This window comes from Aulonocara stuartgranti (genome assembly GCF_965226115.1).
Source record: "Aulonocara stuartgranti genome assembly, chromosome: 10".
In the NCBI taxonomy this organism is placed as follows: domain Eukaryota; kingdom Metazoa; phylum Chordata; class Actinopteri; order Cichliformes; family Cichlidae; genus Aulonocara; species Aulonocara stuartgranti.
Genome location: NC_138946.1, coordinates 24,943,996 through 24,960,201, shown reverse-complemented (window position 1 = coordinate 24,960,201; position 16,206 = coordinate 24,943,996). Strand labels below are relative to the sequence as shown.

Here is a 16,206-nt window from a genome sequence, read left to right as displayed (position 1 = left end):
CTAGTGTCCATAAACTTAAATGACATACATCAAAGGGCTTATATACGACACATTAAAATCCATAAATGAGAAACATTTTGATGTTTTATCAATTATTTGTCAGATGTAAAAATACATGGTTTTTAAAATACACATTAAATACACATTAATTGATATTAAATTAAACTTTTATTCACTTAAAACATGTACTTGAATGTTGCATGTTTGCTATGGAAAATAATATTTTTTTCCATTATCCCAAGACAATATTCAAATTATTGTTATAATTAAAGAAATTTGCCAAAAGAAAAGAATTCCACAGGGCTTAACTGCAGTACTTGATAAAGGTAGAAACCATGCTTTAATGTCAGCAGCAGGAAAAAACCTTCAAAGCTTATTTTTTTTAAATGTATTTATTTATTTATTTTTATTTATTTGTGAAGACATCAAAAATTTTGCACAACAACATAATAAAGTTGCAAAAACAAGAAAAAATCTGAATCTGAAAAGTAATTAATATTCATAAAAGTAAGAATACACATGTGGTGAAGTGCTTTAAATGCCAATGTGGAGAAAAGTACACTGTACGATAGAAATACTATATGTTAATTACAAGTACTTTTTTAAGGGTGTCCTGTCCAAGCAGAATTATGGTCTACATCCACTGTTGTGCCAAAGGACCTGGGTGTGATGGTGAAATGCAAACTGTGTACAGGACAGAAACATCTGTATTATTCTGCTAACATAACTTTGGCTCCTTTTTGCGAACATTTGCACAGACAGCATGCTAATGCAAAGCTGGCAAAAAAAAAACAAACCCAGAGTGATGTTGAAGCTGAGTGATTCCAAGCCCCAGCCCTGCAACTGGACCCTGAACTTCAACAGAGGCAGTGGCATAACAGAGGAAGTGATAAGGAGTCAGGCTTGAAACACTGTTGCCTCCATTTCTGTCTTTACATGCTAAAGTAGAATCACTGTGACGATCACTTTGAATTCTCTTTGGGTTGGTTTTCAACTTTGCTTTGTGCTGTCGATTTTGTGTTCATATCTAATCACTAAAAGAGAGATCCTCATCCTCAAAGATGTGTCCTCATTAGAATATGGATTTGTGTTGGTATGTAGAACATTAGCTTAAGGTATATATTGTTTACTGGAATAAAGTGAAAGTAATGTTTAGTGTATTGAATTGCTTTTTCCAGTGAGTAATTAAGAAAGTACTTGATTGCTTTTAAGAAAAGTAATGTGAAATACGTACATAACAACCCCAACACTGGTCATGAAATGTACATAATGAGCAGTGAGAAGCTGAAACAATGGCCTCTGGGAACTAGATGCAGACAGAGAAAAGCCCAGGAGACCCAGGGCATCCGAAGACCCCCCAGAGCACTGAAGACATGGGGCCACACATCCTGATAATAAAAGGATGTGTGCCCAAAATGTGAAAAATCAAACATTAGCTATACATGAATGCTTATTTTCTACCTGGACTAAGCCCAATCTAGAATAAAAGTGCCTTCTCTGTAAAAGAAACCACATACATTAAAGAAATTAGAGACTCAAATTAGTAATAGTGTTAAAGAGGCTTAATTTGTAATTACCGCCTCTTCAGACTGCTACAACTTTGTTTACATACATTTGCTGTCATTTACATTTCCTGTTTTTTAACTTGTATGGTAATTTACACACAGTCCCTACCCCACTGATGCAAGTCACTTCCTCTCTCTCCCTCTCTTTCTCTCTCTTTCTCTCTCTTGCTCTCTTTCTCCACCCAGCTATAGACCAGGATACATGAATGCTGGGAAGGAGGACAGTAGCAGAAAGAGCAGAGAGGGAGCACCGCAGAAAGAGTAAGTGAGAAGAGGAGGTAAAAAGATAAGGCATAGTAGGGCAGAGTGTGTTGGAGGACAGCATACTGTGGCATACTATGGAGCAGTGTGGAGCAGCAGGACCAAAACAAGAAGCGGGCGCAGTGAGGACACAGCTTGGCTTTATGCCTGATCAATAAAAGGTAGATTAGTTCAGAATCTGAGCAGTTACGAAGAGAACTCATTAAGCAGTATTGCTTTACCGAGATGACTGCCTGTGGACTGCACTGAGTTTGAATTGTGCAGCTAAGGGATAAAAACATATGAAAATAAAGTCACTCAGAACCTTGAGAATCCATGAGGACATAAAAGAGAGTGCGTAAAACTAACTCATTTGGAGCCAAGACTTGCAGCAGGATCATACAAAGACTGAGGTATGTCTGTGTTTTATTCTTAAGTTGAGGGCATGTAAACATTTTGCGGCTTTTCAATAGCTTGTTTTTTCTCTGCTTGCTTTTTTATGGTGTATTAACAGGACAAGACAGTTGTCACTTATTATTAGACAGCAACTACAGACGTGGGTCACTTGACCTAGCTCAACTAACATCAGTTGACACGAGAACCAAAATAATAGTCCCTGTGGATGACTAATGTTCGTCTAGCAATTTAGACATATCTGGATAAAGGAGTTTGAGGGGTATGAAGGCCAGGAGAAAGTGAAGAAAGCCTTACCAAAATGTATTTACATGTTCTTTTTTTGTCATGAATGAATACATGCAAGCGCTAACATAGACACACACTCTGTGTTTAACTGTATAATAAAGAATTGCTGAAAAATCCACACATGATCACCCTGGTGTTGACAACTGAACTGTTGTTGCATAAATCATTAAAATGACCTCCTCTACACATGAGAAAACTTGTGTGCACGCATAGACACACACACACACACTTACACAGGCTGTCCCCTTCGTGAAATGGTGTTGCGGTTAAATGCACACAGACCTTAATTAAGGCTATAGCATTAGTGTATGGTACTCTTTTTCAAGGTGAGCTGAACGTGAAGGGTAATGGGGTGAACGCTGCCTTCTATGGCAAATACTGTAATGAAAGAAGACATTAGAGTTTACTCCAGGCGCTATGTTGAAACATTAATGTGGGTGGGATCTTTGCATTATGTTCAAAGTGCTGATATAATATACAACACTTCTCTTGTTATCAGCATTTGCACATTGTCATTGCTTTTTCCAGTCTTATTCCAAGAAAGTAAGAGCACAATCCTCACAATTCTTGACAACTCTAGTTATCCTCCTTTTTTTGCACTATTAAAGCGCTTCCTTGTCTCAGCCCAAGCTCTGTGCATTGTTTCCTGCTTACTCATGGATTTCCTTCACAGTGCCATCTAAAATGTCTCTCGCTTTAAACGTGTTCCTCTTTTACTTTTAGATGGATGTAATGATGTGGAAACGCTGACCCCCTTTTTGAATTATCAGACTTTTGAGTCGACCAGTCGAGGAATGGGGAGACGAGCAGCTGACCTGACGACTTCGGTTCCGGTTTTAGGAGTCCCTGCCTTGGTTGGCGTGCGTGGTTGGAAGGCAACAGGAGGAGACAGATCCGGAGGAGCCCTGTGGGGACTTCAGTGCAGTGTTGGTGTTCAGACATCCCCTGCGATAAGTAGACCTCCTACCCAGCTAACTGATACACTCTCAGATAACATTAGTCAAACATCCAACAGCTATATTACCAAGGAAACGGAAGACAAGGAGATACTACTAACAAAGAGTGACAAGGAGAAAAAGGCTATTCTAAAACAGAAAAGTGGCGAATCCAAGACCAAAAAGGAAGTGACTTTCAAAGCACTTGGAGGTGAGGCCTCAAAGGATGTGGCCTGCTGTCAGAGGAACAGTAGAGGGACTTATTGCTATACCAGGGCAATCAAGACAAATCCACACATTGCAGGGAATGCCAGGTCTAATTGTAAATCTGGTAACCGTTACACTAATGGCAGTGTGGTTGACTCAGAGGCAATCGGTGGGATTACCGTACACAATGATGAGGCCGAGCCTGTAAAGGGAGCAACCTGTCGTGGAGGAGACCGGACCAGATTGCAAGGTCATTATACAGATTTGTGTAGGAAGACGCTGCCATTATCTGCTGCCCGACCTTTTGGTATGCCTCAAAAAATATGCAACCACTGTGGAGGGAGACAGTCTGTAACCAACAAAGCTGTTATTATAGGGGAGAAAATTCCTACTCCCAATGCTTTCCTTAGAGGGAACTCTTTAAACTCATCCTTCACCTCACTCTCGACCTCTACGCCTTTCCAAATATCCCACACTGAAAAAAACCCTACGGCAAACCAACAACTCTCCGACAGCATTAATAATACTGACAACAGGACCCAAATTACAGTCAATCCACAATTATTATACGTTAATGAGGAACTAAGGTATCGAAAAACACCACACCCTGCATGCCCGGTCCACTCTATAGGCAATCAAGTCACTTTGTCAAATATAAATCCTTCCAGAAGTGAAACATCAATCCAACCTACAACCGTCCTACATGCTAAAACCATCACTATCACAAAAGCAACAATAGAAACCAGACAGGATGTTTCCAGTGAAAAATTTGGTGCTAAACCTCCACAGGACCATAAGCTCTCTCGTCCAACAACTCTCCCTTTGACCCCCAAGTTGGCCATAGCTACCAAGGCCAACAACCCACATTCGCACACTTACCCCAAGCGCATTAAGACAACACAACACATTTCTACACAATACAATGAATCTCAAAATGTATGTGTGTCTATACATGCTGCACCTGAGATTACACTGTCACCACCTTCGCATTTCTATACTGTAGCCACAGGGACTGGAAATACATCCAGTACCAACACACTCATATCAACCACAGTTTTTAATTCTGCACCAACGTCCACTGAAAGCATAGCTGCTAAAGTCAATACTCAGCACAAGCCTCTACACTCCAAGCATGCGGGTCAAATAAATACAACTAATAACCAACAAATTAGCCCTAAATGCCCCACATTATCACTGGCCAGCAATGCATTCAACCAAATGCATAAATCAAAGTCACCTGCACACGTTTTACCCTCAGGTCCACCGCATGCTCTGCTTGAACATCATAAACTACAAGAAAAGGCATCCACAGTAGCTGCTAGCACATCTTTAGCTAAAATACCTTTTACTGACAGAGGAATAAGCTCAACTGGAATTCAAGCTTTTGCTAATCCACAGCATCCAGCTATACCGCATCTATATTTGAGCATTTTAAATTATAAAACTAATTCAGATCAAATTGCATGTGATGATAAGTCTGTGCCTGCACAAATAATTCACCCTAACTCTTCAAATTCTGAACCTCTGCTTCACGCTTGTACATCTTTCCTAGACACAACATCTAGTGCATCCAATCTCCTAGACTCGGAAGTTAAGGTGCCTGTGAGTACTACTTCCAGCTCTAGACTTGGATTTAACAGCACCCTGAACAAAAATATAGCTCTCAGGAACACAGCATTCAATTCGAAAAAATCTGCAACCCCAGCTGGCACGCATTTGTTTGCCTTGACAGAGAAACAAAATAATGTCTCTGTATCAAGTGCAAATTTGCTTCAATCAATAGGCACAGCACAGGTAGTTAGCTGTAATGAAGCCCCCGACAAAAGCAAACCTCAATGCACACTAGGACCAGACATCAGAACTCAAAGCAGTAACAAACCTGGTAAATGTGGTGTTGTTTGTCATCAGGAAAGCAACTTAGCACTTCCGCATGCATTATCTAAGCCTCAAATTGTGCCAAAAGATCATAACAGGGGCAGTGATGCTAGCACTAATCACCCTAAATCAACCAATAAACCCAGCGAGGAGTTGCATTCTGATAAAAGTAACTTCAGTGCTAATCTAACCAATGAATTAATTGTGCATGAGTCAAAAGACCATGAAAATTCAAATCCATCGCAGGTCGCAAACCTCCAGAATTACATTTCCCTAATTAAGTCAAACAGCTCTTGTCTGCAGGGTTTCATAAAAACGGAACAACAAAAGCCTGCACATAATCAAGGATGTGCAGAAACCGAACATGAGGGACACTGTGCAACATGCCCACCGGTAACAACAGCCCAGCAAAAGAATTCAAATGCAGAACGGTTTGCCTTGGGTGTATCAGCCAGTCATGCAAATGTTAAGCTTAAAACTGACGTAGTTAAAGAGACACATCCCATCAACTCAACACCCTCTATAACAGTGCAAACAAACTGTGGACCCATCACCTCAACTAGAAATGTCAAACCCATCATCAAATCCTCAGTCCAGCAAAACTCTGACACATTATTACCGCCACAAACACTCACACGTACCGAGCGTTCTTTCACTGCGCCAGCCCCATGCAGCAGTGAGAGAGAACCCCGTATGCACACAGGCCTTGATTGCAATTCCATATTGCTATCATCAACAAAGCCCTTGGCATCCTATCTCCGCCTCCAGTCTAAGAAAGTGGAGGCAATTGACAACCCCGCTCCTCCTCAGCCATGCCCAGAGGACACCAGCCTGGCTCACTCCCACCCAGCTGATGCAGCCCTGCTGCTGCCATCTTCCCCACAGTGCTGCAAATCAGCAGCCTTACAGCAGAGACTCGAGACTGTGGAGGCCAGCCTGGCAGCCAACAAGGACAGGATCACTACTCTGCTTAACATTATCCATGACCTAGAGACATGGCACGCTCCAACCAGTGGGTAAGTAAATGTGCGTGTGTGTCTGGGCTCTGAGTGTGTGTGGAAGTGTAATAAGGGATGTGTTGAGCTTTCTTTATCACTTCAGGATCATCAGTTTTTTACTTGAATATCTAATATTTAGTACAATAGAGCTTTACATATTTGTGAATGGCATATACTTAACATGCTTTGTTAGAGATGAGTTGTAAATACTTTGCTGTAATACTTTATATTCAGTCCAGTACAGGTACAGCAGCCAGAATCCTGTCTAGGAATTATTTTAAAAGCATTCCTGCTTCTGCTGATCTCTGGCTTTACAGTGAGTCATCACTTAGATTGGAAACACTCAGCAGCATTGAATATCAATGCAAACACCATTGTTTTTAGACTGAAAACAGTTGTGCATTTGTTAAATTTATAAACACATGTTTTACTCACCCACTGTTCAGTTAATTAGCTACTAATTACTGTATTGCCAAGGACAAAAATGATACAGAAAACCAGGATGTAGGATGTTTCTATCTATTACTGTACAAAAGCAAGGGTACAGTAACCAAAACAGGGTCAGTTTTTTTTTCAAAAGCACAGAGCTTCACGTGTTTCTCACATATTTCTCACATATTTCCCCATTCTGTCCTATAACTAAAGTAAATAATAGGAAGAAAGATATTCCAGCATCTGCACTGGAAGACCTCAATGACATTTGAACCAAACGAGTTTCAGTCGTGTAAATAATTTCGCACACTGTGATTTAAGTTGCACAAATCAATTTGAAGGCAGTACTGCTAACATGTTATCAAGTCTGTTTCACAAACGTGCAAAAAATCTGATTCGAATTGTAGTTATGTGGCATTGCAACATTGTTGCAGGTTTGAAAAACAGGTCCGTGATTATGCTCCTGAGTATGATAGAAACCTACTTGGGCATTTCAGGGGGGCAGAGATTTATATAGCCACGCAATTCTTCTGGGACAAATAACAGGAATTAAAACAGGCCTCTGGCAACGTGTCTCTGTCAATCATTCTCATTCAGTGTGCTGTGTTAATAAGCTGTGACTGTCTCTGAGGTCATGTTTTAGAAAAACCAACTCCTAATAACCTACTGATGTCTTACACGCTATGTTATATAGACTGAAAGTGTCTCAGATGGATACAGTGATAGGAAAGATGATTACACTGTAAATCTAAAAGGATGATTTGGTTAACACAAAAGGACGGGTTTATGGTTTATCATGACTTAAAAAGACATCATATACCTTAGTTGTTACATCAGCTGCATCGTTTATTTTTCTTTCATTAACAATAAGACACAATGATTCATGTAAGCTGCTGATAGTTGATAGGGTCATACATTAATTCATCCTTCCTTTTCCATTCAAGTTATGTTAGAATTCTTAATAGCTCATACTCTCTTGCACTGAAGGGTTACAGAGTTAAGCAGTTATTCACAATATTTGTGATATAAAATGTGCTTTATCTGTATTCCAGTCGGCGATCCCACAAAACAGGACAGGACTTCAAAGACTGCTCAACGTGTCAGAAAACTGCTTGTGTTGTATACAGGTGAGATGACAGTTGTGCCTACATGCAAAGTCTGAACACATAACTGATCAAATCTGCTGCAATGTACCATAAGAATGCTACAGTATAATTAATACACCTTAATTTTGCTACTTGCTTCCCTTTTGGTGTTCATTCGATAAAAGAGATGAAGAAACCAATCAAACCAAATCAACATGCATGGCATGCACAGTAACAGGAACACGTATCAGTTTATTCAAGGACAAAGTCGGACAACAGATTTACAGTTTCAGGCACACAGTTCAGTTCATGGGTCAGCACCTTTGCCATTGCAGCTGCCAGTTCTTGGCCAGTCTGTTCTCTTCATTTCTCTAAAAATTAATGACTTACTGTCATTAGCAAGCAGTTTCTTGCTCAGAAGTAACAGAAGGATTATATTTTCCTGTCAGAGAACACGATAAATCTTATGGAAAAACTGCCAAATTTAAGCACTTGCTTTATGTAGCATAGTCTATTTGGAAATGTAAGCAGGCAGACAGAACTGAGTCAGGTCCAAGCAGCCTACAAAACTGATTTATACTGATTTATGAAGTCAAAATTTGCATTGTCAGTTGGATTGTAGACTAATTGATGTTATGCTGTATTAAAATGAAATGTTTTAGAAGATTCGATGACTCGTAGGAAGCAGGAGAATATATCAAAAGTAGTTATTGCAAACTGAGCTATTACTGTCTTAGTTTTCATGACAGCAATTCAGCAGTAGCGGTTGCATTTCAGTGCATTGCAAACTTTATTAAAGAAAGCAGTGAAAGGAATTGTTTGTCTGCTGTCTGAGAAGAGCTTTCGCATCCCTTGCCTGTAAGACTTATCATGGAATATTGGTTAGTTCTCATATCGTTAGCTTCATAGCATAATTGCCTAAGTCATTTGACTAAGTCAATGACTTAGGCACTTATGCTATGAAGCTAACGATATTCCAACACTGGTATAGTTTGCACCTAATAACTAAAATGTTGCATCAGGTGGAAGCAATGGAGAATAAAAAATATTACTAAGTGGGCTGAGGAAAATCTAAAATTCTTCTCATCATCTTTTCGGAAAACAAAAACGCCTCAAGCTCGAGAAAGCAAAACCTTAAATTGTCTTCATCGTGAAATATTCAAAACATTCCTGTTGATCTCCTTATTTTCCAAAACCCCTTTTGTATGACAAAAAGAGTGTTACATAAGTTGATTTGCTGACCAGTGTGTGTGCGCGTGTGTGTGGAGTGTGTGTGTGGAGTGTGTGTGTGGGCATCTGGTCCTTAAAAGGCCAAGTGGGAAGATAAGAATATTTAAACCAGACTTGTGTACCCTCCAAAAAAAGAGGATATCCTGCTGGGAAATGTCTACCTGCCCAAACCAATCAGCCACTTTGAAACCTGACAAGTGCAGCGCTTCCCACATGAGGAGACCACACAAAGCAAAGTGAAATGTAGCAACACAGTTTATAGTGATTTTGAGGCATGAAAAGCTTTTGCATTATGTAAAAATGAGCTGGAAATGCAGATATGACACACTAAAACATTCATTTGCATCTTCGGAGAAAGCTTTCAGGTTTGACACACTTTTTGTTTTTTGTAATGTGTGTTTTCTTCAGGTGGAGAATAACTAATTTGGGGCTGTGTGTGTGTCTCTCCAGTGTAGAGTATGACTTCAGGCAGCAGGAAAGACGCTTCTTGGAGGTTCTGAATCGTTCAACTGCGCACCTATCCCAGCCTTTAACCTTCAGCCTGCTCCAAAATGTCGTCATTAAGAACTTAACAAAGACAAAGCTGAAAAGCAAAAAGCTGTGCAAGACTCTGTTCAAATGGCTTCCAAGAAAAACTCACAAAGTCTAGAACTCTTTTCAGTACCTGTGTGCAGTTTAATAGCCATTATCCTGTGTTACAAGTGACCAGCAGAAGCCTTTTGCAGAGAACTCTTACTATTCCCTTTCTTCCTGTGGAATGAGATTGCTTTGAATTATGTTCTTCCCAAGTAAAGTTCCACTCTTCTGCACACTGTCAAAGCCTATATGAAGGATTTTCTCAAATTTGAACCTGATCTTTGTGACCTTCAACTAGTACCATCCATAAGAAATGTATTTTCACTTTTTCTCAAGTTAAATATGTTTTCTTGTCAATATGCTTGCATTAAAATGTAGATTTCTATATCTAATTTTGTACATGAGATTCTGTTCTGTTTGCACTGTTATAATTAAAGCATTTGATTCTATATTCCCTGTTTTAAATGTCGCTTAATGTCGCTTTACCTTTTAATTACCGTTAAGTAGTTTGATATAACCTCTGTTTATTTGTCTATAAATTAGTTAATTTGATTCATTCTAATTGCTAAACTGTTTTTGGTCATTTATGAATGAAATAAAGATTTTTTTTCACTTAGGACATGTACGTTCAATGCATCTAAACCTTTTCACAACTGCAAACTGGCCACAAGGGTGCACAAAATACAGAAGCATTCATTATGCCTTTGCCAATTGTGCTGATGGTCTCCAAATCCCCGAACAATCTGAACTTCATAAAAGGTCTCTGAGTAAAACAATGAAATGACGAAAGGCTGCAATGAAGCATGCACACACCCATGAGCACACTCATGGACACACACTTATGGACATAAAAAGCAAACTAGCAACGTGAAACAGACCCTTGTAGTTTCATAGAACTGTTCATAAAGTGTGAGGGGAATTTTGGATGAAAGCTTGTGAATAAGAGTGCGTGCAACTTTTATTTGAGCAGTATGTCAAACAAAGATTGTGATATTACCTTCTTAGCAGGCGATACTCGGGATTTAATTAAAAACCCCTCTAAGAAGAAATAAAGCACACTGAAAATGAAAGTCGTGTAACACTGTTACAAGGAATGAGGGCTCAAAGCACCTCTGAAAGCCTTGAAGCCTCGTACGAGTAGCCCTGTTCAGTACATTTAAATGTAAGTAATGCGACATGCAAAGGTGCAATTTTTACTTAAAGTCCCAAAAATTCTGCATTGACTTTTAGGTGCAGACTTAAAAATGCATAAAGGTATAAAATACTAAATATATAAATAAAATATATGATTGTCCAAAACACCCTAAGGCAACTGTTGTTGTGATTTGATGCTATATGAAAAATATATACATACACTGGTCAAGATCACTGTTCCATGTAATCACATTTTATGTGGCCAGAGACCAGCCTAAGAAGTTACTTTTACAAATAGCTCTTTCAAACTATATATTTGCGCATGTATCCTTCATCATTTATTTCTCATTATGTCTGGCTCCTCCACCACTGCTGTCTTGCTTCCCTCAGTTCTACCTCCTCAGCTCAAGTTTCATCTTCAGGGCTTTAACACAGCAATTAGACATGTGGCCCTCTCTCATCTCGGGACATCTGACAATAAGCCAGCTAAACAACAACAACGGCTGGTTATAAGCTAACATTATTGGAGCTAGTGGTAGGCTTTCCTAAAAACGCACTTTAGCTCTAAACATCTTGATTACATTGTCATCTGGTATGAGAACGTGGTCGGTAAGTGACTGAACTGATTTTTTTGGAGCCTTTTCTTTAGCCTTTTTTCCCCTGCATGTTGATAGCGTAATATGCTGAAATCCTCACATAGCTGCTGACTGTCAGGTTGGATTGTAGGTACAAGCTGTGCAGGAGGAGAACTTTTCAGAATTCATGTCAGTTATGAAGAAAGCTCCTGTGTGAGTCTGTACTATGTCAGTGCTTTAATGTAATGAGACACTTTGGAGAGTTTGTATTTCTGAATGTTTGTATTTCTCCATGAGCCAGTTCAGCAAAATTAAGTTAAACTTAAGTCAAATGTAATACGTGATTTGATTCATTTCAAAGAGAGATTTGCACTTAAATTTACTATACACAAAAGAAGTTTATAAACTTTGGCTAATAGAAATTGTGCAGGAGCATTCTGCTGAGTTTGTGTACTTATCTGGGGCCTGCTAATTTTGAAAAGTGGTACTGCTGAATAATATTGCAGCCACAGTCCACGCCCTAGAAGACAAGAGGAATGGGTCCATAAAATAAATTTAAACAGGGCAGACCACATATTACATTTTTATTGATATCCACATCAGAGATTATCTTTCACTGTGAATTAAACCAGTGTCATCTATGTGCAAATTCAAGTGCTACATTTTAAAGCGGTTCGACAAGTAGTTCTACAGTGTCATTTCCAACCTTTACTGTGCTTGTAAATCAACTAGTGTAACTCACAAAGAGGCAAAGAAAAACAATTTAACGTGTCTCATAGACAATCACTGCAAAAAATATGACTGTTGCTGCTTTTGAAGTGGGTAGAGCTGGAGGCAGATATTTGGGGGAAAAAAATCATCAATGCTAAAATGTCTGCTGTACTTAAAGCATACATATCTGAGGAACTGCACAAATAAAGTCTTTAAGTAATTCTTTAAGAAGCCATTTTCTATTTAAGTGGAGATTGTTTATCTAAACCCCCGTGCTTTTATGCATTTAAAACAGCATTTATCTTCATTTGCTTTCCCACAGTCAGGAGTTTAGTTTCCAAACATTTCTGTGAGCCATTTTCACCAGATTCCCCAATCATATTATACTTTGTCAGCGTCATTTCAGTTTTTAATATATGCTTCCTTCTTTTGAATTTTAATAGAAGTTTTTTGTGGATTTTTTTGTAACTCGCCTTGATACGCTGATTTTCAACAATATTCCCACATTTGTAAGAGGATAGTCAGAGCTACAAAACGTAGCTTGTAAACCACAGAAATATATAATAACACACAGCTTACATTCGTTGCAGTATATGCATATGTATACATATTTTTTGTATATGTATACATGCATATGTATACATATGCATATAAAAATCATTTTGCTGCACATAATCAAATAATAGAAACCGGGTTTACATATAAAGTGCTAATTGACCTTTTATAGTTGCTACAATACTAAAAAAAAGTCCGCCACCTTCAGTCTGCATCATATAATAGATGATATTACCTCCAAATCAGATTACTGCCTTCCAGGTGAAGTATTACAACACTGCAGCTGGTCTGCAGGTCCATGCATCCCTCAGCCACTTCATTATTTTGGTTCAATGGTCCATCTGGATTAGGTCCAGTGACTTCCATCAGCCCTAGCATTAAAGAAAAAAAAAGCTAAGGGTAGCAGCCAGCTCACAGGCTCAGATAAGTTACACTGTATACTGTAGACTATACCTGTGCATTGAACAGCAGATTAAGTGATTTTACAACTGGTAAATAATGTTGATCATATATTAAGCCCTACCCTTCCAAGAGCTATGGCAATAGAATATACTTATATCTGACAAGAACAGGGACTGGATTGTGTAGATGAATAATACTGTAGTCCAAAAAGTTAATATAGGATTAAAGGGAACTGGTAACAATATAGGTTTCCACCTTGTGTCAAATGGGGCCAAAGTAATTATTTTCACTGTACCCAGGCAATGATCACTGTATGAGATGCATTGCTTAACAGTCTACACAATCAAGTAAGGTAAAAGATTCCTGGTTCGACCCAAAGAGGAGTAAATCTCTTCCTATAAATCCATGTGTTGTATGAAGGATTTCTGAGATATATTTTTTTGTTTAAATCTGGCAGCTCAAACATACGGAGCTACCTGTTTTGGTGCCTTTTTGTGTGGAAAAAAGGCAGAAAGCCTCATTAATTATGAAAAACTCATTGATTATGAGGCATAGTGAAAGCCAGATTAGTTAGCAGGGGTGCCACCAGGGGGGGTGGGGGGTGGCCTCCCCCCAAAATTTGCTGCCCCACTTCAGAGAAAATGCTGATATTCCTTCTTTAGCCCCAGTTTTCTCATAATCAATGATTTTATTTAAAAAATAATAATAAATAAATAATGAAATATCAACTGCAATACCCAGTGCCTTGAGATAAATGTTAATGCAACATGGTAATATTCCCAAGCTAACATAGTGATGTGTAGGATGCTGTGTCAGAGTAATTTTAGTTTTTAATGTTTGTTTCCTTTCTTTTTGTAACTTGCCTCAACTTGCCTTGATATGCTGATTTTCAGACAGTCAGATCCACAAAACACACAACATAGCTCAAGTTCTCATGCTAATATGTGCTACACACACATCTTGTGATAAAAGGACACTTCCAAGAAAGAAAGTGAAACTCGGAATCATTTAACTCCGATGACTTTCAACAGGATACTGCTTGCACAATCCTATGGCTCAATATATATATATATACATATATATATACATATGTATGTATATATACATATATATATATATATATATATATATATATATGTAGATATATATAGATATATATATGTAGATATATAGATATACATATATATATATATTAGTATGGCATTCATAAGCCATACTATGTTTTTCCCTTATTACTCTTTGACAAAAGTATGACTTTATCTGTGACTATGTTTATCTGTCACCCGATTTGTATGGATTTCTCCAACATATTTACTGTATGATCTTGAGAGTGGAAGCAAGCGTACCACAAATAAGCACACCGAGGTAAGCTGGTGCTGATTTACATTTTCTTGTATTTTTACAGCGCTGTGAGTGTTATGTGACACCAATGATTCATGAATGCTTTTAATCCAGTATAACATATGCTAATTTTTTAAGAGCACACTACTGCACAAACAGTACTTGCACACATTAGCATGAGTAACAGATTAAGCTATTTTCCTAAATAGCTTGAAGGCAGGGTCCTTCTTTTTAGGAAATTTAGGAACATAAGAAAAAAAGTTACCATTCATGCAATTTTTGAAATAAAAGTGAAGATTTTAATATTTTGTGTTTTAACATGTTGTGTTTTGTTTTTGTTTTTTTAGGAGGCGGGGATTCTGTCCCAAGAGAGACAGTTTCAGAGAGGACAATCATTTCCACTGCAGTGCTTTTCTCCCAGGGCAGGCTGCTGTGCCCTGACAGATATTTTTTAGACTGAAATTCTGTGCAAATTGCTCTGTTGTTTTTCTTTCCAGCACAGTGAGCGGTGGATTTCTACACCTGCAGGATGCTATAATGAATGTATTTTCCAAAATCTAGTCAAACTGAGCTGGCCTAAATTTGAAGACTTTGAGTCATCTTAGCCATAGTTTTCAATCTCTTTCTATATCTCTACTGACAATTAATGTTAAAAAGAATGTCAGCTTCTTCTTTTTTGCATATTCACTCTGACAGTGTCATCATGAGGATGTTTTACACAGTGAGGTACTCCTGCCCTCGCTGTTATACTTGAAAGTGTTAAGTGTAAATATTTAGTAAATATCTGTATTAGTAGGGCTGTACGCAAGAAACTGCATGCTGAATTTTAAGTGCCGTCTTAATGCACTTAAAATGCATTAAAACAGCATTAGGGTTGTTCAGTAATATAATTACATTCAGAAAATGTAAGTTTGACCTCATTATATGTGGACAAAATGCAAAGTGTGGACAATATGCAAAATGTAGCAAAAATAAAAATCACTACACCAGGTTTCCAATCAGCCATAAGAGTGTAAAGCTGATTTCAGTTCATATGTCTTCATTTATTTGCTTATTTATTTGTTTAAATCAGATTGTTTGATCAGAATGTGGCCTATTTGCTGTTTTACCAAAGATAAATATCCCTGGCTCTTGTGTTTCTCCTCTATATATGGAAACATTGCTGCCGGTTTCATTCACAGAGTAAGCTAATGACTCATTCTGACATGGAGACTCACTGCCAGTGTTCCTTGGGGACAATGAGGAGTGGAATAGGGCAGAAAAGGGCACATTGGGGTTTAAGCTCACTGCTCCTCTCAGGGTCGAGTGTCCTCCAGAGGGGTTTTAGAGCAGCAGTAATCCGCAGAGATGGAAGATATCGGCTTTCCCCCGAGCAGAAATGGAAAAAATGACATGGAAGAGAAAGGAGAGGGTAATGGTTAAATTTCCATAAGAGACAAGTCAATTGACTGGGGTTTATTTTATGGTCTTGAATATGATGTAATGTGGTTTGATAGTCTTGTTTAACAAACATGACAATTCCCACTTTAGTCTGACTTTTCTTTTTCATGACTTTACACCATCATGTTAAATGTTGCGTGAGGTCAAATTAATAAAAAACAATGAATAGGGATGTGTGAAACCTGTGATCTCTCCACATCACA

The 16,206-nt window shown here is 38.4% G+C and overlaps 1 protein-coding gene across 2 annotated transcripts; it reads left to right on the top strand.

The window, feature by feature from the left end:
* Nucleotides 1-1,722: 1,722 nt before the first annotated feature.
* LOC309715855 (uncharacterized protein) lies at nt 1,723-10,357 on the top strand. 2 transcript variants are annotated; one of them, XM_082549292.1, is made up of 4 exons: nt 1,723-2,218; nt 3,278-6,540; nt 8,007-8,081; nt 9,720-10,357. In XM_082549292.1, the coding sequence occupies exons 2-4, from the start codon at nt 3,302-3,304 to the stop codon at nt 9,916-9,918; spliced, it is 3,513 nt and encodes a 1,170-aa protein (XP_082405418.1). In that variant the 5' UTR covers nt 1,723-2,218; nt 3,278-3,301; the 3' UTR covers nt 9,919-10,357. The 2 variants fall into 2 exon arrangements, with proteins under 2 accessions (XP_082405418.1, XP_082405417.1); XM_082549291.1 differs by having other exon boundaries at nt 3,231-6,540.
* Nucleotides 10,358-16,206: the final 5,849 nt, after the last annotated feature.